General features: G+C 45.2%; 1 protein-coding gene across 1 annotated transcript; it reads right to left on the bottom strand.

Annotated features, from left to right (window-relative positions):
* Window positions 1-33: 33 nt before the first annotated feature.
* On the bottom strand, window positions 34-20,948 carry PIN1 (peptidylprolyl cis/trans isomerase, NIMA-interacting 1). Its single transcript, XM_036742124.1, has 4 exons — window positions 20,860-20,948; window positions 18,935-19,135; window positions 2,576-2,686; window positions 34-866 (listed from the first exon to the last, which is right to left on the bottom strand). The coding sequence occupies exons 1-4, from the start codon at window positions 20,915-20,917 to the stop codon at window positions 757-759; spliced, it is 480 nt and encodes a 159-aa protein (XP_036598019.1). The 5' UTR covers window positions 20,918-20,948; the 3' UTR covers window positions 34-756.
* Window positions 20,949-21,268: the final 320 nt, after the last annotated feature.

The raw sequence follows: 21,268 nt of genomic DNA, 5'->3' as shown, positions 1-21,268 counted from the left end.
GGGGTGGAGAGGAGGTAATGAGACACAGTAGAATCTTGTTTACAAGGTTTAATAGGGGACATCTGGACAGCCAGGGGATGAGAATAGGAACTATACAACTGCCTTGCATTGGCCTTAAAGCTGAAGATTTTGATTTTCTTTTAACTAAACAAAGCAATGCAGCAGAAACAGCAATTTAGTCTCCCTCCAAGATGCTCTGGCTGCACCAGGAGTTCGGGTAACCCAGGCCCTTTCCCCTCTCATTTCCAAGTGGTTTCCTTCCAGCTACTGACCCACAATTCCTTAAGATGCAGAAGACAGGATCAGACTGAATGGAAGCCAGAGTGGCTATTACCTGGAGCTGGGTGGGGGCCATTGTTGACCACAGTGGAGTGATTTAACAGAGGCCCTCAGGAAGTGGGGGGGAAAAGGGGGTGAGGAGACCTAAACCAAGGCTCATCCTCACCCCAGTCCCTGCCTCTGAGAGCATGGGAACAATAAATATTGTGTATTTTCAGGTGGGGCAGGGACACCAGCAACACTAGGAGTCCCCGCACTGACCTTTCAGAGGGAGGAACCATCAAGGCTGAAACAAAATGGAAAAGATGCCCCCAAATAGGAAGTAAAGGGTTCCCCAACCCTAGCCTGTCCCCCCACCCCATGCCTTGGGGCCACCTCAGCTCTTAGAGGCAGCTGTAGACTGGATGGGGAGAGTCTGGGGACAGGCAGAACAGAAGTCAGTCTTCCCCTGCCCTTGATCCCCAACCCAAGGCACTCCTACTCTGTGCGAAGGATGATGTGGATCCCTGAGTCTGTGAAGACTGGGCCGCTCATCTCACCCGTCCTCAGTGCGAAGGAGGCATCTTCAAATGGCTTCTGCATCTGACCTGGAGAGAGGCAGGGAGTGTGGAGGACCTAGGTCATATAGACAATGTCTAGGAGGGAAGTCAGATGAAGGCTTGAGATACAGTAAACAGCCTAGGAAGAAGGGAGGGTGGGATGGGAAGAGAGATGACTGTGCCTTTACAGGTACATATATTACTCTGACTCTCCCTTGGGTGATAGGCTTTAAAAGGTGAAGTGGGGATGGGTATAGGTATTGCTTGGATACTGCTATTACATAGTTATTTGAAGAACCAACCACTGTTAACCATAGCAATTAGATCCTAAAGAAGATACCGATTCCCCTTCCCCCTTATTCTCTAAATGCCCCATCCATCTGCCAGAGTTTATGATCCTTGTCACAGAACTCAGACAGCAGGCAGATGGGGACTCTGGCCTGGGTTGGCAGTGTCATTAAGGAGAGTCTGAAAAGCCAGGAGACAGAAAGAGGGACAGCTCCAGGAGCTAGCAGCAGGGCTTTTTTGAAGGCACATTTCAGAACTCATCTCTCTGGACTCACTTCTCAGCACCTGCTGGGTCATTTATCATTCCTACCTTCTCTGGATCACCACAGCCAAGGCCAACAGCATTCTTCATCCCATAATTTCATTAGCCCTATCTAGTCCTGCCCCTGACACATCATAGAGTTTAAATCACCCCAGGCCTGGGCCAAGGAGGAGGATTCCTCCTGAAGGTGATTGTTTCAGGCCATGTAGAAACAGCATTATGATAGGTGCAACACTACCTATTTATAAAACTAGGGAAAATGCCCTAGAATCTGTGGGGATTTGAGACTTCCCTGTCTCTCAAATAGAGACAGATGGAAATGGACAGAAAAGACAGGTCTCCAGGGGCTAGTCCTTTGTCTTTCAAGAGAGGCAGGCCCCCCTACATTAAGGGGAGGATACCTTGTTTCTTGAATGGACGTCTACCCGTTCAACCACTATGCTATTGGAAAACGGGGTGGGGCTGGGTGTGCTGCCAGCTAGCGGGCCGCATCTTTGTGAAGACCTCTTTCCAAAGGCTAACGGAAGCCTTTGGATGTAAGAGAGATATAGCACTGAGAGGGGGGAAGAAAGGAGCTCTTAAAATTTGAGGTCTAGGAAAGACTTCAGAGATGTCAACCCTTTCCTTTCACAGATGAGGAAACCATGGCCCAGAGAGTTTAGTCAAATGCCTCGTCCCAGACCACACCTAGAACTGGAAGCCAGCACCTCTGACTCAAAATTCAGTGTTCTTTCCATTCTACCACACTTCTATTCCTGAGTCCTGTCCTGTCCAATTTCTCTTTGTTCTTGGGCCTCACATGGCAGGGACAGCTGCAGAATGTGTACAATTCTCTGGCTCTGCTCAGTCATGCTGCAGTCTCTGTACTGATTCTTCTCCCTGAAGCTAGGGTTGGTCATTCTCACCTGCCTTACCCCAGTTCAATTTAACTCCAGGCTCACAGGCCTAGATTCTTCTGTGAAGTCTGGCCAGAAGCCACCTCTCCAGAGTCAACCAAAAATGACCCAGTAAATTGCTACCTCTGATAAGGAAGGCTATCCTATATACCTCAATCTGGACCTTGATCTAAGTGCTTTTGACAACTGAGATCTCTTGGACCTATAGCCAGTCCTGGACTTTGTGTCACCTCACCCTTGCCTCCTGCTGGACCCTGGAGACCTAACCTGGTCAAGAGACTGGGGAGTCCTGATAAGTGATTATGACATACCTCTTCCAAAGGTGCCCAGGTCCCCCCTGGCTTTGGCTGAACTGCAGTCGCTGAACTGCGATGCCAGAGTCTCAAAATCTTCTTCCCCTGATTTAATCTTCTGGATGTATCCTGTGGACACAGAGGGCACATCAGTCAAGAGCCAAAAAAAGAGAAGCAGGAATGCAGTGAGTGGGGGCAGGGTAAAGCATGCTTTGACACAAGAGAAGGCTAACTGACAATAGATGCTCTTTAAGACGGCATTTGCAGGGGGAAGATTTTTTGGAAAATAACAGTTGTTCTGTGGGTCCAGGCATACCAGCTGGGGGCTGGGAAGACAGGGCTGGATAAGAAGTGAGCCCAGTTCCTCCAAGTCTTTGGTAGAGGAGGGTGGATACTAAATAGGTCAAATGGACATTATCTAGAAGGGCCAAAGTGTGGCAATAAGATAAAGCCCTGGGGAGGGAGCCCAGAGTCTTGGCCATAGTTCTATCATTAACCCACATTGTGACCTTGAGGAATTCTAATAATAATTATACAATGTTAGACTTGAATAAGAGCTTAGAATCTATCTAGCCCTAACCCTCATTTTACAGAGATTATTATAATAGCTAATATTTACATAATGCTTTAAGGCATTGCTGTCATACTCAAAGAGAACAGATCCCTGCAGCCACATATTGACTTAGAAAACCACGGATTAACATTATCTATGTTGAATTGTATTTTTATTTATTTTGTTAAACATTTCTCAATTCTATTTTCATCTGATTTGGGCCTCACTTGAGGAATTCTTTGGGCTGCACTGAGTTGATATCTCTCTCTGCTTTGGGGTTTACAAAATACTTTTACATATATTATCTCATTTGATTCTCACAACATCTCTACAAGGTAGGTGCTATTATTATCCCCATTTTACAGATGAGGAAACTGAGGCAGAAAGCCATCAAAGTAACCAGCCCAGGGTCACAAAGCTAGGAAATATTTGAGGTGAGATTTGAACTTAGTTCTTAACTCTAAGTCCAACACTGTAACCACGATGGACCCTAGCTGCCTGCTAAAGGAAACTGAAGCTCTGAGAGGGTTAGTAATTTGCAAGGTCACACAGCAATTAGGCAATTGGCAGAGCTAATCTCACTGAGGCTTGATCTAGTAGAATATATGTTCCTTGAGGACAGGAAGTGTTTTAGTTTTATCTGTCTCCAGGAGCACAGTGCCTTGTACATACTGAATGCTTAATAAATATTTGCTGAGTTGCTGGATTAATTTCTTCATCTGCAAAATGAGGGGAAAAGTCTCTGCCTAGTCTACCCCACTGTGTCCCTGGGAGGCCAAAACAGTACCTGAAGCCTTTGTAAAATACAACATGAGTATGTACCTTAAGGCTAATATTGCCCCCCAGGAAACCCTCCCTTTCCATTGCCCTGGAAAGGAGTTCCTAACTATATTCAACAGAAAGAATGCATCTCTCTCACATTATAAGTAGGCCTAGAGGACCCAGGCCTATTTCCTGCCCCATTTGTTTGTACCTGCCCCCCCCCCCCCCCCCCCGCCCCATCCTGGTAATAATATTCTGAATTTGTCCATTGAGCCTGACCCCTCTGGGAGGGTAAGGGGTGGGTAGAAGATCAATGGGAGGGAAGGAACAGGAAATTATGGCTTGGGAAGGGGAATGGGAAGAGCACATGTGCTACAGAATGCAGTGGTGCTAGATGCTGCTGCTGAACTCCTATGTGAACTACGGCTCCTCCTGGGGAGGGAGGGGCAGCAGAAGCCTTCACCAGATGGGCTGTAGCTTAGTACCTGACACTGGGTAATACCACACCCTTTGACTACACTTCGAAGGCTCCTCTTATTTGCAACAATAAAATTAAAGCAAAGGGGATAAGGTTGTTCTTAGGCTAGAAGAGAGGAATGAAATCACTTTGAGATAGGAAAGGGGGGGTTTGGAAACCTTCAAGCTGGTTGGGGGCTCTAAACTAGAGCCAAACCTGTTCAATTCCCAGAACCAAGAAAATACATATCCCTGCTACCCAAAGGGAAAGGGCACTCTAAACACGGCAGCTCATTCTTAGACAACATTGTTAATAAAAAGCACCCTCAAACCAAGACATGAATCACCAGCAGCTTTAGTCCAGAACACCACAGTTGGGAGGTCAAAGGGGTAACCACAAAGAAAATGGTAGCATCAATTTTTCCAGGCCTAGGCTGTTTCCCTTGAGAAAGGAGGACAGGGATAAATTAATAACCTCAAGATTCAATGGGATCTCTAACCCCAAGTCTAATCAAGGCACACCAGTTGTATAGGAAATGAGAATAAATCCAGGAGCCAACTAGGATGGAATGACACTCATATTCAACATTCTCCAGTGCTTTTAATTTTTCCATTATCATCCTATTTCTAGGACAATGGAATGAGATCAAAGTACAAGCATTATTTCTATTTCCTAGATTAGGGGAGTAAGGGATAGAGACATTCAGTGATTAGTTCTACTTACACATCTAGGTTGAACCATAACCACGATTAGAACTCAGCTCTCCTGATTCCTAACACAGGGCTCTGAATCCACAGATCTTTGTGGATCCTTCCTGGGAGATCTCCTAAGCCACGGGTGGGGAACCTGTGGCCTTGAGGTCAAATGTGCCCTTCTAGGTCCTTGGGTACAGCCTTTTAACTGAGTCAGAACAAATTCTTTTATTAAGGTAATTTGTTCTATGAAGTTTGGATTCAGTCAAAGGGCCACACTTGAGGACCTAGAGGGCCACATGTGGCCTCAAGGCCACAGGCTCCCTACCCCTGACCTAAAGCAACCCACAAGATTCCATGACCTTTTTTTCTTCAGGGGACCTAATCTCACAGTCCAAGTCCTGTTGTTACTGGGCCTCTCCTACTTGGAAGAAGCCAGTGGGAAGAAGCCTAAAGCAACCCCAAAGGGCCAACAGACTAGTCACAGGTAAGACACACCAGCAGGAAGGAAGGAGACTGGCTCTTATCACCAGAACAGGCACAGCTGAAGAGCTAGCTTCCTACAACAGGAATAATTAGCATTTAACCTGGGAAGTGATTTTGCCTAAGTCTGACCTTGGTTTGAGTACCATGTTCAGTTCTGGGTACCATACTTTAGGAAAGACAGACAAGCTGCAACATGACCAGAAGAGGGTAGCCAGGATCAGAAGAGGACTGGATAACATGCCATACCAGGATCACTGGAAGGAACTGGAGGAAAGGAGAGTCAGAGGGGGCCTGATGGGCATCTTCAAGAATCTGAAAGGCTATCATGTGCAAGAGAGATTAGACTACTTGGCTGCAGTGGACAGAACTAGGAGCAACAGGTGAAAGTTGTAGAGAAGCAGATTTAAGGACCATGTAATTAAAAACTTCCAAACAATTAGGGTTTTTCCAAAGTGGAATGGGCCTAATCTGGAAGACCTAGGCTCCTCCTCATTGGAAGTCTACATGTAGGGGTTGGATAATATTGAGAAGGTTGTAGAAAGGTCTCTTAGTTAGCAATGAGTCAAACCAGATGGTCCCTGAGGATTCCGATGACCCCCTTTACAACCTCTATAATTCAATCAAACTGGCCTTCCTGCCCCTCATAGTCTGCATTCCATTTCTGCCTCCATGTCTTTGCCCTTGCTATCCACCATGCCTGGAATTTGCTCCCTTCTCAAACTGACCACTTAGACTCCATATACTCTTTAAGACTCAGTTCAAGCACTACATTCTGCATGCTTTTTTAGTGAAATTTTATTTTTTAAAAATTAACAAGCATCTGTTTTTCTCTCCTCACCCTTCACCTACCTCCTCCTACCAGTAAAGAAGAAAAAACAAAACTTTTGTAACAAATATGCATAGTAAAGTAAAACAAATTCCTACATTGGCCATAGCCAAAAATGTATGTCTCATTCTACCTATTAAGTCCATCACTCTGTCAGGCAAACATACTCTCCTCTATACGAAGCCTTTGGATCCCCCAGTTGCTAGTGCTCTCCCTAAGTTACCTTGTATCCATTTTGTATAAATAAATGTCTATATATTGTCTCCTCAAATAGAACATAAGCTCCTTGAAGATAGGGATGGTTTCAACTCTGGTTTTGTAGCCCCAGTACTAAGGATAGTACACACAGTAGATGACTACTAAATGCATTTTGATTGATTGGGATCTTCCAAATGAGAAACACTAGCACTTCTACTTAGCTATAGAATGGAAGAGGATGGATTATAGACAATGGGTTTGTCATTTTCATGTTATTTTTCTTTCTTAACAATTGCACACATTCCATGCTTGAAACTCTGACCATGTGTCCCCACAGTCCTAACAGGAAGCTTTTGGTTCTACTTTCTATGGGAGGGCAAAGAGAGGTGGTGGTGCTTGGGGCTCCACTCTGGGGTGGCCTCCGATGACAAGACATTCTCTTATTCTTTACCCTTTAAAGAATAGAGTGCTCCCACAGTAGTGCTGTAGCCCCTCACGACTCTGCACAAGGCAAAGAGTCAAAATACAAGCTGCCCAGCCCTGGAAGCCGATGAGAAGAGGGCACTGGACTAGAAGACAGATTAGACTTAACTTTGCCTGTTATTAGCCAAACGTCTTTGGAAAAATAAGTTTGCTCACCTTTAAAATTAGGAAAATGTCACCTCTGAGGTGAAAGACTGTGTGTGAAAGCACATGTTGCCCCAACATGTTACAGAGAACCTTAGACCTCTGTAACCCTACAAGCTTCTCCTTTAAACATCACTGCTTGCTCAGGGTTTCCTTTTTCTAAAGCCTTCCAGCTCACCTGCTACCATTTTGTTCCCCTAATCCAGGTCGTCCAGAGGCAGTGCCCAACCTATAAGCTTCATCTCCCCCATACTCTCACCCTTCTTCAGTCCACCCCTACTCCCTCCTCTAGTTCCAATGACCTTTCCCTTACTACCGCCCTTATGAAATCTGCTCCTTTGTCTAACTCCTCTTCATCTTTTAGCTCTTCCCTTTATACTCTTCTACCTCCTCACATTAACTGGCTAATCTTTCCAATGTTGACCCCTCTTGTTCCCTTTCTCCTCTCCCTCCTCCCCTACCTCACAGAGTTTGGAGGTAGAATCAGTTTACTCCTTGCTCCCCAATGCCACTTCCAGATCCCTGCTCTCCCTCAAGTGTCTTGCTCGTAACCACTTAGTTAATATTTATCTGTTAAACGGTATTAAGATTGGACCAGACATTCTCTAAGGACTCTTCCACATCGAACATGAACTTATTCCAAGAACTGGTCAAGTCAGTCAACAAGCATTTATTAAGTGCCTACTATGAACTCAAGAAGAAGCCAAAAGACTCAATCCATAGTCCTTTGCTCTTCCTGTTTATGTGACTGCTCTTTGATATCCTCATTCATTCCCACAATTTCAACTATCATCTTGAGTCAGTGCAGAGCCAAATATTTACTTCTAAGCCTTAACTAATCTCCTGTATTTCAGGCTCTCATTTCCAGGTGTGTGCTGCATGTTTCTACTTAGATGACCCCAAGCACCTTAAACTCAGGATATCTGAAACCAGACTCATCAGCTTCCTTCCTCCTGACTTTGCTTTTTCTTCCAATGTCACCCAGGCTTGAAACACTTCTTTGACTTCCTCTTGACCCTACAAATAATCAGTCACTAATTCAGTGCCTGGAGTGGACAGGATGATGATAATTGAGAAAAAAGAGAAAGCAGAACATCTTCTAGTTTTTCTTTTCCAGTGTTCTTTGGCTCTACTACACTTCACTCACAATCAAAGACCTCATCAAGGCTTGGAATTGCTTTTCTTCCAAGATTCTGAAACTTCATTCTCTGGAGAGAACTTCTGTTATCCCTCTATTTTTCTTCCTCCCTTTGTTCTCATCTTGACCTCCAGTGTCGAGTCAAATCTCTTTTTTCTCTCTCTCAGTTCTCTGGCATTGATATGCAGAATGGATTGGAGGGGGAAAGAACTAGAAGTAGGGAAGTAGGGAAACAAGTTATTTCATTTGCCTCCCCATGAAGGCTGGACCCCATAGTCAGTCACTGCAACAATGTGCCCACCCAGGAGTCCTAGAATCCTTTCCCTGCCTTGTCCATCCACCATACCTGCTTTGTTGATTCTCAATCCTGGATAAACCCCACCATTCTCCTCTGCTCTTCCAGGGCTGCAATATGCTGCTAAAGCAAGCCACAAATTATGCCAAGCATACCACAAATTCAGCTCAATGCCCCTAGGCAATCCTTTTATTTCTCATTTAGTAACTCTTTATCATACTCACCTTACTGACTGCTTCAAATCTCTTTGATTATTAAGCTTCCACCTTAAATCTTGACTCTTACCTTTATCTCTTTACCAAAAATACTAGAGTAACATAGCTGGATGCCCTTCAATTCTCTCCTCTACCTCGCAACTTCTCCATCTTCACCCATCTTCTCCTCCTTCCTTACCAACTAAGAGGACAAAGGAACCCTTCTTCAATCAATTCAAATTCACAAACATTGATTGGGTGCCTACTATGTACAACAAAGCATTGTGTTAGATGCTGGGGATATGAATATAAAAATGGTAACGTCACAGGGTGGTATCCACTAGGGTGGGACAAGTGTAAAATACATGTACACAAATGGGCATGATGCAAGGTGGAATGTGATAGGAGCAAAGGAGAAGCAAAGGTTTCTAGGGAAACTGAAGATGAGAAAGAACAATTTCCGCTGGGGGGACCAGAGAAGATTTCATGGAGGGAGCAACTGAGCCAACTCTTGCATAGTGAGAAAAACTCAGAAAGGCTAAGATGAGGAAGAAGTCCATTCTGGCCACAGAGGATGCTCTGAAAAAAATGCATGAAGCTGGGAGACACCATATGGAGTTTGGAAAGCAAGACAGAGTCCAGTTTAGCAGAAATATGTAATATATGAAAGGGAGTGTTGTGAAATGACTCTGAAAAGATAAAAAGCTGTCAGAAAAAAACAGGGAACACTTAAGAATTTGCATGTCATCTTCCTAACCAATGCTAACCCTATGTCCTTGGTCCTATATCCTCCCATTCCTTCCAGAACCTCATTCCATCAGTCATTACCTCTCTTTCTTGCATTTTCAGTCATTTCCTCTCCACTTCCTTTCTCCACTCCATCTAAAAAATGTGTTCAAGTCTCCTCTGTTACAATATAATTTTCCCTCTGCCCTGATGTCCCGATGAAAGGATTGTACTCACCATCCAACTTGTATGATCACTGCTTCTAGTTCCTTACCATTCATTCAACAAATATGCATTAGGGACCTACTATGTTTAAAGCACTGTGCTTGGCAAACTACATACTTTACTTAAGTAACAGTGCCTGCCCTCCTGGAACTTACGGTCCACTAGGAGATGAATATGGACAGCTGTAAAATGCAATATTACAAGAACTGGAAAGGACGAAACAGAAATGGCTAGTGGGGAGTTGATGTTGTTGTTAAATATATAGTAAAAGCTATAGTAAGAGATAGCATTCTCTATCTCTTCCCCTTTTCACCCAAAGTCCTAGAAAAAGCCATCTATAATAATCAACTCCACTTCCTCTCTTCTCGGTCACAGCTTAAACCTTGTAATCTGACTTCCAACCTCATCATTTGATTGAAACTGCTCTCTCCAAAGTTACTAACCAAAGCTCATAGCTTTTTCTTAATCTTTATCTTTCTTGATTTTTCTGTAGCCTTTGACACTGTCGATCACCCTTTTCTCCTGGATACTCTTTTCTCTAGGTTTTTGAGACACCACTCTCTCTTGGTTCTCCTCCTATCTGACTGCTCATTCCCAATCTCCCTTACTGGATCTTCATCCAAGTCACACCTGCTAAATGGGTTTTCCACAGGTTCTGTTCTTGGCCCTCTTCTCTTCTTCCTTTATATTATTTCACTGGATGATCTCATCAGCTCCCACAGATTCGGTTATCATGCTATGCCGAGGATTTTCAAAATTATTTACCCTACCCTAGCCTCTCTACTGACCTCCAAGTCTCTCATCTCTAAGTGAAATCTTGAACTAGATGTAGACATTTCCAACTCAACATCCAAAACTAAACTCATTATCTTTACCCTCAGCCTTGACCCTCCCAAACTTCTCTAGTACTGTTGAGGGCAAAACCCATTCTTCTAGTCACCTAGGTTTGCAACCTAGGTGTTCTCCTAGACTCTTTGCTTTCTCTTACTCCCCATATCCAATCTGTTGCAAAGGGCTGTAGATATGACCTTCATCACAACTTTTGCATATACCTTCTTGTCTCCTGATTTCCACCTTTCTAGTGCAGGCCTTTATCACCTTATGTCTAGGCTACAGAAATAATCTGTTGGTTAGTATGCTTGCCTCAAGACTCTACCCATTGTTCATCCTCCACTCAACTGCCAGTGATCTTCCTAAAGTGTAGATCTGATCATGTCATCTCTCCCCATCCCCCAATAAACTCTAGTGGCTCCCTATCACCACCATAAAAAATCCTCTGTTTGGTATTCAATGCCCTTCATAACCTGCTGTACCTCCCCCACAACCTTCCAGGCTTTTTACGCCTTTATATCTCCTCTTACATATTCTTCAGGCCAGTGACACCAGCCTCCCTGCTGTCCTTTGCACAAGACATTCCATCTCTCCACTCCAGGCATTTAAAAATAATTTTAAAAAATATTTTATTTTTTTTTCCAATTACATGTAAAGACAATTTTTAACATACCTAAAAAAATTTTCTGTCCCCTTTTCACCTCCCCTCTCCTTGAGGCGGTAAGCAACTTGATATAGGTCATACATGTACAATTATGTAAAACATATTTCCTATTAGTCATGTTGTAAAAGAAGACACAGACCCCCTCCTCCCCCCCAAAAAAAACCCCATGAAAAAAATAAGTGAAAAATGAGACACTTTGATCTGTATTCAGATTCCATCAGTTTTCTCCACTCAAGGCATTTTCACTGTTTGTCCCCCTTACCTGGAAGGCTTTCTCTCCTCATCTCCTACTCCTGGCTTCCCCAGCTTTCTTCAATTCCAACTAAAGTCTCACCCTCTAAAGGAAGCCTTTTCTAACCCCTTTTAACTCTAGTGCCATCCCTCTACAGATTATTCCCTATTTACATAGTTTGTTTGAATATAGTTATTTGCATGTTGTCTTCCCCCATTAGACTAGCTCTTGGCACAGTATAAGGTGCTTAATAAAGTGTTTACTGACTAGCTGATCTGACTTGCTCCTTCTCAGTCTCTTCTGCTGGAATATTATCCATACATACCCCTTAACTGTAGGTGTGTCCCGAGAATCTGTCCTGGACATTCTCTTCTCTTTCTACTTTTTCTCTCTCTTGATGACCTCATTAGCTTTCATGGTTTAATTATCAGCTCTGTGCTGACAATTCCTAGATCTCTATACAAGGTGGCCCATAAGTCTTCATACAGCTTTTAAATAGCTTTAAATTGAACTAAGACTTTTGGGACACCCTGTATTCAGCCCTAGTCTCTCCGCTAAGCTCCAGCCCCACATTGTCAACTGCCTATGAAATATTTCAAGCCGTATGTCCCCTAGGTATTTCAAATTCAACATGTTCAAAACGGTACTCATTGTTTTTCCTTCCAAAGTCCACCCATCTTCTGAACTTCCCTATTTCTGCTGAAGGCACCACTATTGTTCCAGTCATAGAATTCTGCATCATTCTTTTTTGTCATCCTTCACTCCTCACTTTATCCCACATAGCCATGTCAAATCTTGTTTACATCTCCCCAATATCTCTCAATAACGTCTCTATATCTCTTACACACCAACAATCCTACATCAAAGCCTCATCACTTCTTGCCTAGTCTATTGCAATAGACTTTTAATTGGTCTCCCTGGATTAGAGTCTTTCCCCACTCTAATCCATCCTTTACACTGCTAAGGTGTGGCCTCGAGGCCACATGTGGCCCTCTAGGTCGTCAAGTGCAGCCCTTTGACTGAATCCAAACTTCAAGAGCAAATCCCTCAAAGGGCTGCACTTGAGGACCTAGAGGGCCACATTTGGCCTCAAGGCCACAGGTTCCCCACCGCTGGACTCTAACCATATCACTTCTCTACTCAATACACTCCAGTGACTCCCTTTAGCCTACCTTTCCAGCCTTATTCCACCTTACTCCATTTCATGCACACTGCAGTTCATAGAAACTGTCTTCTTTACTTTTCTTCATATAAATCACTCCATTTTTCTGTCTCCATAACTTTGTAATGGTTGCCCCCCATGCCTGGAATACACTCCCTATTCATCCCTGCCTCTTAGAATTCCTCAAGGCTCAGCTAAAGAGTAACTTTCTAAATTAAGCCTTTCCTAATTCTCCCTCTGCTCTTAGAAACTCCCCACAAAATTACTTTGTGCCTTCTTCCTTCCACCCTGCCCTCTTCCCTTGCTTCCTTCCTTTCTCTTGCTTCCTCCCTCCCTCCCTTCTGTGATTCCTTCCTTCCTCTCTTCCTCCTTCCTTTCCTCCCTCCTTTCTTATCCCCCCCTTTCTCTCTTGCTCCTTCCCTCCCTTCCTTCTGCAATTCATTCCTTTCTTTCCTCCTCCCTTTCTCTCTTGCTTCTTCCCTCCCTGCCTTTTGCAATTCATTCCTTTATTTCCTCCCTCCTTTCTTCCTTCCCTCTCTGGCTAGAATATGAGCTCCTTGAAGGCATGACTTGTTTGTCTTTGTGTCCCCAGCACCTTGCACAGTGCCAGACACATAAAAAGTGATGTTCTGTAATGCTTGTTGATTGGCTAGGTAACCTTGATAAATCTGTTACAAGCCTAGATGGCTATATGGGTCTAGATGACTGACAGAAATAATTGCTGAGCCATTCTGAAGACTATAGAGAACAGGAGTGCTGTAGGAAGAGGGGGCAATTGTTCATACTATCAAAAATGGGAAGAGAATGTAGCCTGCACACTGTAGATCAGTAAGACTGACTTTGGTTCCTGTTGATATTCTAGTTAATTACTATCAAAAAGATGGCTAATGACCATCTAAAAAAGAAAGCCATGATCACAAAGGCACAGGGCATGCTGCTGGTAGAGTTGTGAACTAGTTCAGCCATTCTGGAAAGCAATTTGGAATTAAGCGAAGTCACTAAAATTTCCATACCTTTGACCCACAGATTCCATTGTTAGGTATGTAATCCGAGGAAAGTAGTGATAAAAAGAAAGGACACACACACACACACACACACACACACACCACCCCAAAATATTTGTAGCAACACTTTTTGTAGTAGGAAAGAACTGAAAAAAAGTAGATACCTACAGAAGACTGGGAGATGGTTAAACAAGTTATAGAGTATATGAATGTAACAATATTACTGTGCTGTAAGAAACAAGGAATAGGCTGAATGGAGAGATGCATAGGAAGATTGGAATGGGCCGATGTAAAGTGTATTTGTATGGATTGATATAAAGTGAAGTAAGGCAAGCCAGGAAAACAATGCATACAATTACCACAACACTGTAACTGGAAAGGACAAAGCAATCAAAAGTGAAACTGTAACCAAGCTTGGCCACAAGAGTTATGAGATTCCTCCTTTCTCTGCAGAGATGAGGGACAATGGGAGTGGAATACTGTAGATATTACTTTCTCAATGTGTTTAATAACTTCGCTCCTTTATTTTTTATTTATTTATTTTTGGGGAAGGCAGTCGTGGTTGAGTGACTTGCCCAGGGTCACATAGCTAGTAAATGTCTGAGCATGTGAACTCAGGTCCTCCTTCTCTAGCGCTGGTGCTCTGTCCACTGCACCACTTAGCTGCCCCTTTACTCCTTTTTATGCTCTGCTGTAAGGGGTGGTTTTCTAAGAGGGAAACATCAGGAAATGTAGGCAATGTTAAAAAAAAAAAGATATCAAAATTTATTTTAAAAACAGAATCTTTGCCTGCAGTGAGTGTCCAGGACTAGAAGAGCTGTGAGGGTGCTGCTCCCCTTAGATCTGGATAGCCTACGCTGGAGCCTTGTGTTAAGATCTGGCTGGAACATTTTTGTAAAGACATTGAGAAATTGGATAGCATGAAAAGGAAGCCAGCCAGAATGATGAAGGGCGCTGCCCCCCCCCCCCCCCAAATCATGCAACAGTCAGGTGGAGATGGTAGTTATGGCCAGACCAAAGTGAAAATGATGTTCAGACTGGAGAGTATAAGATTTTGAGGGTATATGACAGCCATTTTCAAGAATCTGGAGAGCAGCCACAGAGAAGAATTAAACTTATTTTGCTTCGTTCCAGAGGACAGACCTAAGACCAATAGATGGAAGTTCAAAATAACAGATTTAGGCTTGATTTAAAGAAAAATTTGAATAATCTGAGCTCTACAAAACTGGAATGGGCTACCATAGGAGTTAATAGGTTCCCCCTCCTTACCAGAGGTCTCCAAGCAAAGCATAAAGATCCTTTGTCATAAATGTCATAAAGGGGATTCCTGTTCAAGTACTGGTTGGAATGGAAAGCTGTGGAGGTCCCTTTTAATTCTGAGAATGTATGAAATGTATGACCATGATACAAAACAAGTGTGGTCTGAGGGGCAAGTTTGTTCATACTAATAGCAAAGGCAGGATACAAGGAAAGAAATAACATGTGAGTTGGGCTTTAAAGACTGGGTGGATGTGATTGCACATATATAACCTATATTAGATTGCTTGCCATTTTGGCAGGGGGGAGTGGCTTGGAGGGGAGGGAGAAAAAATTTGAAACTCAAAATCTTATAAAATACGTTGAAAACTATTTTTACATGTAATTAGAAAAAATACAATACCACTAATAAAAAAAAGAGTAGGTGGACGGGCACAGAGAAACGGAAACTATCTCAGGCATTGGAACGTGAGCAAGGGCATGGGCAGAGCACTGGATGAGTCGGAGCTTAGTGTGGCAAAAGTGTGGAGGAGAGGAATAGTGAGTGAGCAGCAGAGACAAAACTAGCAATCTTGGTGCCTGGAACAAGCAGCACAAAATGTGCCCTCAAATCAACTTTGTAATTTGTGATGTAAAAAAAGACAAGTAATTAAGGCACATTCAGTTGAGTGGGAGCAAGAATTAACTACTATAGTAGCTCACAGATAGCTACTATTAATAATCTATGCCATCTGGTAGCTTCCGCTTTTAAAATAATTATTCTTGGTAACCACAGGAGGCAGTATGGCTTAGTGGATGGAATGCTAGAATTGGAGACAGAAGATCCAGGTTCAAATTTTACCTCGGTCGATTTTTGGCTATGACACTGAGCAAGTTACTTTATGTTGCTAAGCCTCAGTTTTGTCATCTTAAAATGAGAGTAATAACAGCTCTAGTACCTATCTGACATGACGGCTGTGCAGATCAAACAAGGTGTGGATCCTCAGAACTAGGCACTAAATTCAATTGTCTCTATGCTACTGAAGAAGTACACATGCAGTCAATTAAGAGATGTAAATTTTCAAATTGCACAATCTTTTAAAATCACCATTTTAAAATTTCAGAACCCTCTAAACTTCAGTGCCTAAGGGCAAAAATCCAGTTGTTGCTATTTTTCAACCCCTCCCAGTGACCTACTGTGCCTTGGAGATAAGCCTGGAAAGGTAGTGGTACATGGCTGTCAAATAAAGAGCACTGAATGTCAAGCAAAAGTTTGAACTTGGCTGGATGAACAATAAAGACCCACCTCAGATTTTTGAGCCGACGAGCACTTAGATCAGATTTATGCATTTTTCTGGAAATTTCTTCTACCAATGCAGTTATGTACCTACTCTGCAACTTAGAAGCTTACTGGAAAGTTCCCTGGAGTTCTAACAGGTCAAGGGACTTACTCATAGTCACACAGTTAATATGTCAGAGACAGGACTTGAACCCAGGTCTTTCTGAACATGGGTTTACATTCTACTGACTACTTTAAATTGCCTCTCTTAAATTGCCTCCATTGGAGGGGGTGGGGTGGGGCACCAGCCTTGATTTTTTACATAAGAATATTCTGGCAGTAGATTAGAAAGGGGAGAGAAATGGCGGCAAGAAGGTGTGTTTTCAAGTTTTTGCAATGATCCAGATGTCTGGTGATGACAGCCTATACGAGGGGCCCAAGCCCTGGGTACAGATAGAAGGGAGTAGATGTAAGAGGTGCTGCAGAGATGGAATTGACAAGACTTGATATCCATGCCACTTGGCTACAAGAGGTGAGGGGAGATGAGAATGTGGGGCCATAACCTGCAGCAGCAGAGGAAAGAACTGGGTCACTAAAATCACATAATTTTTGAAGTATTAAAAGTTATGACTAATGAAGATTTGTTCTGCTCATTCAACCCTCTGCACATGAGCTGCTCTAACCACCCCTAAGAAATGTAGAATTTAAAGAGTATGAAGGGACCACGTAAGCCATTCAATCCAACCCACACCTTACCAAGAATCCCCAGTGAACTATTTCTCACAAGTAGTCATCCACTGCCTTGAAAGATTCTAGTGACAGGAAACCCATCTGAGGCACCCCATTACCATTTTAGACAGCTTTAGTTATGAGAAGTTTTCCCTTATATCAAGCCTAAATGTGTTTCTTTCTAACTTCGACCCACTGCTTTAATTCTGCCCACTAAAGCCGAGCAGAAGCAACAGGCTACATGGCAGCCTTTCAAACACTTGAAAACAGCTATGATATCTGCTCTAAGGCTTTTCCAGGCTAAACACCAGCAGTTCCTTCATCTCATCCTCACCTGGGATGTTCTCCAGGCATCTCACCACCCTGGCTGCCCTGTTCTGGACAAGATTCAACTTATCTTTGTGCTCCTGGCCTGAAAATGATCTTTGCAGACCCACTAACGATCTCTCAATCAAGTGCAGCATCTTTTTCTCAGTCTTCATCCTCTGTGACATCTCTGCTCTCAAAAAACTATTTGTTAAGCTGGATGATCTATCCCTCTTTCAGATTCTCTTCTCCATTGGTTTCATGAAGCCCAAGTTAATCCATCTACTCCTCCTCAGAATCATGGCATCCCAGGATCCCAAAATCAGAGTCCCTAGTCCAAACCATTCCTTGACAGGGTTCCTTCACAACATCCCCAAATGACTCCCCAGCATCTGCCTGAAAACCGAGGTGATGAGCTCTCCACATCACACAGTTTGTTCCCTATCATCCACTTGTGTTTTACCTTACACTATAGTGAGCTGTCAATCACCCCCTTTCTCTACTAGCCTGAAAGCTCTGCGATAACAAGAATTGGGTCTTATACATCTTTCAATTCACCACAAGGCCTACCCATAGGAAGTAAGCACTCTGTAAACACTTGGTGGAATAATGGAATACTCTAATAGGTTCCTAACTCCTAACAGGCTCCAGACTACCTACCTCTGATCCAACCTGCACATGTTGCCAGGGCAATAATTCTAAGGCATCAATATGGTAAAGTCATTCCTTCTTTACTCCAAAACCTTCAACGGTTCCCACTGTCTAAACAATAAAGTCCTAACTCTTTAGTCTGGCGTCCAATGCCTTCCAATAACTGGTCCCAATCTGTCTAGTCTTTCTCCTAGAATTCCCCAACACACATGCCAGTTCCCTCAATGTCTCCCAAACATATCTTCTGCACCCACCTCTATACCTTATCTCAAGTCATTCCTCTCACCTGGACTGCCCTTCTTCATTAATTCATCAAAATCCTACCCACCCTCCTCCATGAACCCCACCCCAAGTTCACGAAGCTCTCTTCTCCTAAACTTGGACAATGAAACTCAGTGTCTGCCCCGAACTTTAGGTAATGGTGGCCTCATGATGTTAAATTACTTTCTGTGCTTTAATTTTATTTTTCCTTACTAGCTTCCCTTAAGTTCTGTGAGGCCAGGACTGTGCCCTACCCTACTTTTCCTCCTTCCCAACCTGGGGCAGGGCAGGAGGATAGCACTGGTGCTGGGCACAACAGGTACCCAGTAAATGTTTGTTTCAGGAAGAAAGAAAAGGGGCCTATAAAGGACATTCCCTCATCTGGAGATAGCTCCTTCCCCAGGGTAGGCTAAGCACAAGGGAATCAGCACCTGGTCAGGGTCCTCTGGAAAGAGATAAGGAGGGAGGAACTGGTATCAGGCTATCTGCTATAAAGATGCTAACACTTAAACGACAGTATGAAGGAGGATGAGTTACGGACCATGGGTTGACACTTTTTGGATCAGTTTTATTTTTAACAAATGGTATTAATACACATTTACAACAAAAGTTACAAAAAGACCATCTTGGTGTTACAGATGTCAGGGAGCAGAGGAAAAGGGAGAGTTCTGTCCTTAAGCCACAACCAGTAAATCCAAACCAAGGCCCTGGGCACATGTGTTCCTTTCCAGGTACTGCAACCCATTCCATATCCAAGGCTGGCTTGGGCTCTGGACCCAACTCCCCTTTCTCCCCCACTAGCTCCAAACATTGCCTCCCAGGCTCCTCCCACCCAGTACTTGCCATTGATCAGCTCCAGTGCCTCCTCTTTGCTCCGGGTGATCTTCTCCTGCCGCCAGGATGAGGGCCTTCGAGACTGACTGTGTTTCACCAGCAGGTGTGAGCATCGGACCTTAGTAGGTTCACCTTGACCATTCTTGCCCACACTACTTGGACGCTCCCATTGGCTGGCATTGGTGATGTGGTTGAAGTAATAGACTCGTCCTACAGAGATAGAATAGGAATGGATAGCACAGAAGTTACACTGGGCTTTACACATTTGGGAAGAGGTGGGGTATGCACTGAGGCCAAGGTGAGAGAGAGGGCACACAGATCACCCTAAGTCATACAGGGCAGGCAGGCAGGAAAGCACTGGTCACCTTGGGCCACAGAAGTGACAGAAGCCACTGGTCATCCTGGGCCTTGGGAAGTACAGGGTGGGGTGACCCTTAACCATAAAACGGGCAAGGCAGAACAGGGTGAGCACCTGTTATCCTGAGCCATAGAAGAGGCTGGGTCACTCTAGACACTGAGGAGGGAGGGATGGAGAGAGCACCAGTCACCCTGGGCCTTGAGTGGGGTGGGGGAGGGGGAGAAAGCATTAGTCACCCTGGGCCTTGAAGGGAATGGGATGAGAGCACAGGGTCATTTTTGGCTTTCTGTGGAGGGGGAGGAGGGGCACTGATAACACTGGGCTTTAGGTAGGGGCAAATACTACCGCTTTGGGCCTTGGGGAACACCAAACACCTTAGGCCTTAAGGCAAAGGGAAGCAGTGATCACCCTGGGCCTTATGTGAGGGGAGTACAGATCATCCTGGGCCTTACATGGGACAGGGTGGTGGAGAGCACTGATAATCCTGGGTTTTATGTGGGGTGGGGGAGCACTGATTACCTTGGGCTTTATGTGGGGTGGGAAGCACTGATCATCCTGGTCCTTACGTGGGGGATGAGGCACTGTGCCCCCTGGGATTTATGTGGGGAGTACTGGGGGCAGGTGGGGATAAGGGGCACTGATCACCCTGGGCTTTATATGGGGGGGTGGACAGAGATGGAGCACTGATTACCCTGAGTCTTATGTGGGGGGAGGGGAGAAGAGGAAACACTGATCACCCTAGGACTTAAGGGGTTGGGGAGTACAAATCACCCTGGGTTTTATGTGGGTCGACATTGATCACCCAGGGCCCTATGTGTGCGTGGGGAACACTGATAACCCTGGGCTTTATGTGGGGGTAGGAGGACGAGGGAGAGCACTGATCACCTGTCCTCAGACTTTCGAGGGAGGGAACACTCATCACCCTGGGTCTTGGGGAGGGAAGCACTGATCCCCCTGGGCCTTCTGTGGGGAGGCGAGTTGGGGGGAGGGTGAAGAGCACTGATCGCGTACGCCTCATGTGGGGGCAGAGCACTCATCACTGGGTCCTGGGGAGGGGAGCACGGATAATCCTAATGTGAGGGAAGGGTAGTACTGATCCCCATGGGCCTTATGTGGGGCAGGGGGATAAGGAGCACAGATCATTTGAGCCTTATGTGGAGAGGGAGACGGGAAAGCACTCATCATCCTGGGTCTTGGGGAGGGGAGGATTGATCTCCCTTATGCGGGGGAGAAGAGCACTGATCCCCCCCAGTATGTGGGAAGGGAGTGCTGATCCCCCCCTGGGCCTTTACGGGTTCTGGGCCTCCTTCGACGGGGAAGGGCGAGGAACACGAAGGGGCCCGGGGAGCCCAGCCCCATTCCCATGCCGGTGGCCCAAGGCCAGCCCGTTACCTGGCCTCCTCATTTCCCGGGGCGGGGCTGGGGGGGTGGGGGGGAACTAGTCGCGCGCGGCTATCTTTACAGGGCCGCAGGCCGTGGGATGATGGGGAAGGGGTGCAGGGCCCGAGCCTGGGGTGTCCGCACTCATTCTTCTCCTCCCGGACCCCAGCGCGCCCTCCCTCCACCCCCGTGGCACCTGAGCTGCGGCTCATGCGCTTCTCCCAGCCTGACGGCAGCTTCTCTTCGTCCGCCATCTTCCCTCCTGCCGCAGCACCCGCTCCGCCTCCGCCCCGCCGCCTCCACTGATTGGCTTAATGCCTCCCGCACTGGGCCCTGGCCGTGTCATTGATTGGCTGTTCCCACGGCAAGGACCCACCTCTGGACTCCTCACTTGCTGCCAGAAAGGCGCGGAGGTGTTGCCTCTTGTCACCCAGGCTCCTCCCACAGGCTTCCTTATTCCCTAACCCCACCCCTCTTCAAGCCCAGCTCCGTAAGTGGTGGAATGAGGAACAGAGGCCGTTCCTCATTATGGCCATTGGTGAAAAATAGAAAGACCACCCCTTCACTTCCGCCTCTAGCTTCAGGGCAACCCCTCCTCCCCGGGA

The sequence above is a fragment of the Trichosurus vulpecula genome, chromosome 1 (assembly GCF_011100635.1).
Source record: "Trichosurus vulpecula isolate mTriVul1 chromosome 1, mTriVul1.pri, whole genome shotgun sequence".
Lineage (NCBI taxonomy): Eukaryota > Metazoa > Chordata > Mammalia > Diprotodontia > Phalangeridae > Trichosurus > Trichosurus vulpecula.
Note: the sequence above shows the minus strand (reverse complement) of the source record. Positions and strands in the feature narration are given on the sequence as shown.

Excerpts from the sequence above, each read along its gene's own strand:
- PIN1 (XM_036742124.1), bottom strand. The coding sequence starts at position 20,917 with ATGGCGGACGAAGAGAAGCTGCCGTCAGGCTGGGAGAAGCGCATGAGC. Across the intron at positions 19,136-20,859 it reads GCGCATGAGCCGCAGCTCAG|GACGAGTCTATTACTTCAAC; the intron begins GTGCCACGGGGG and ends CTATCTCTGTAG. Across the intron at positions 2,687-18,934 it reads GGCACTGGAGCTGATCAATG|GATACATCCAGAAGATTAAA; the intron begins GCAAGTACTGGG and ends CTGTGTCCACAG.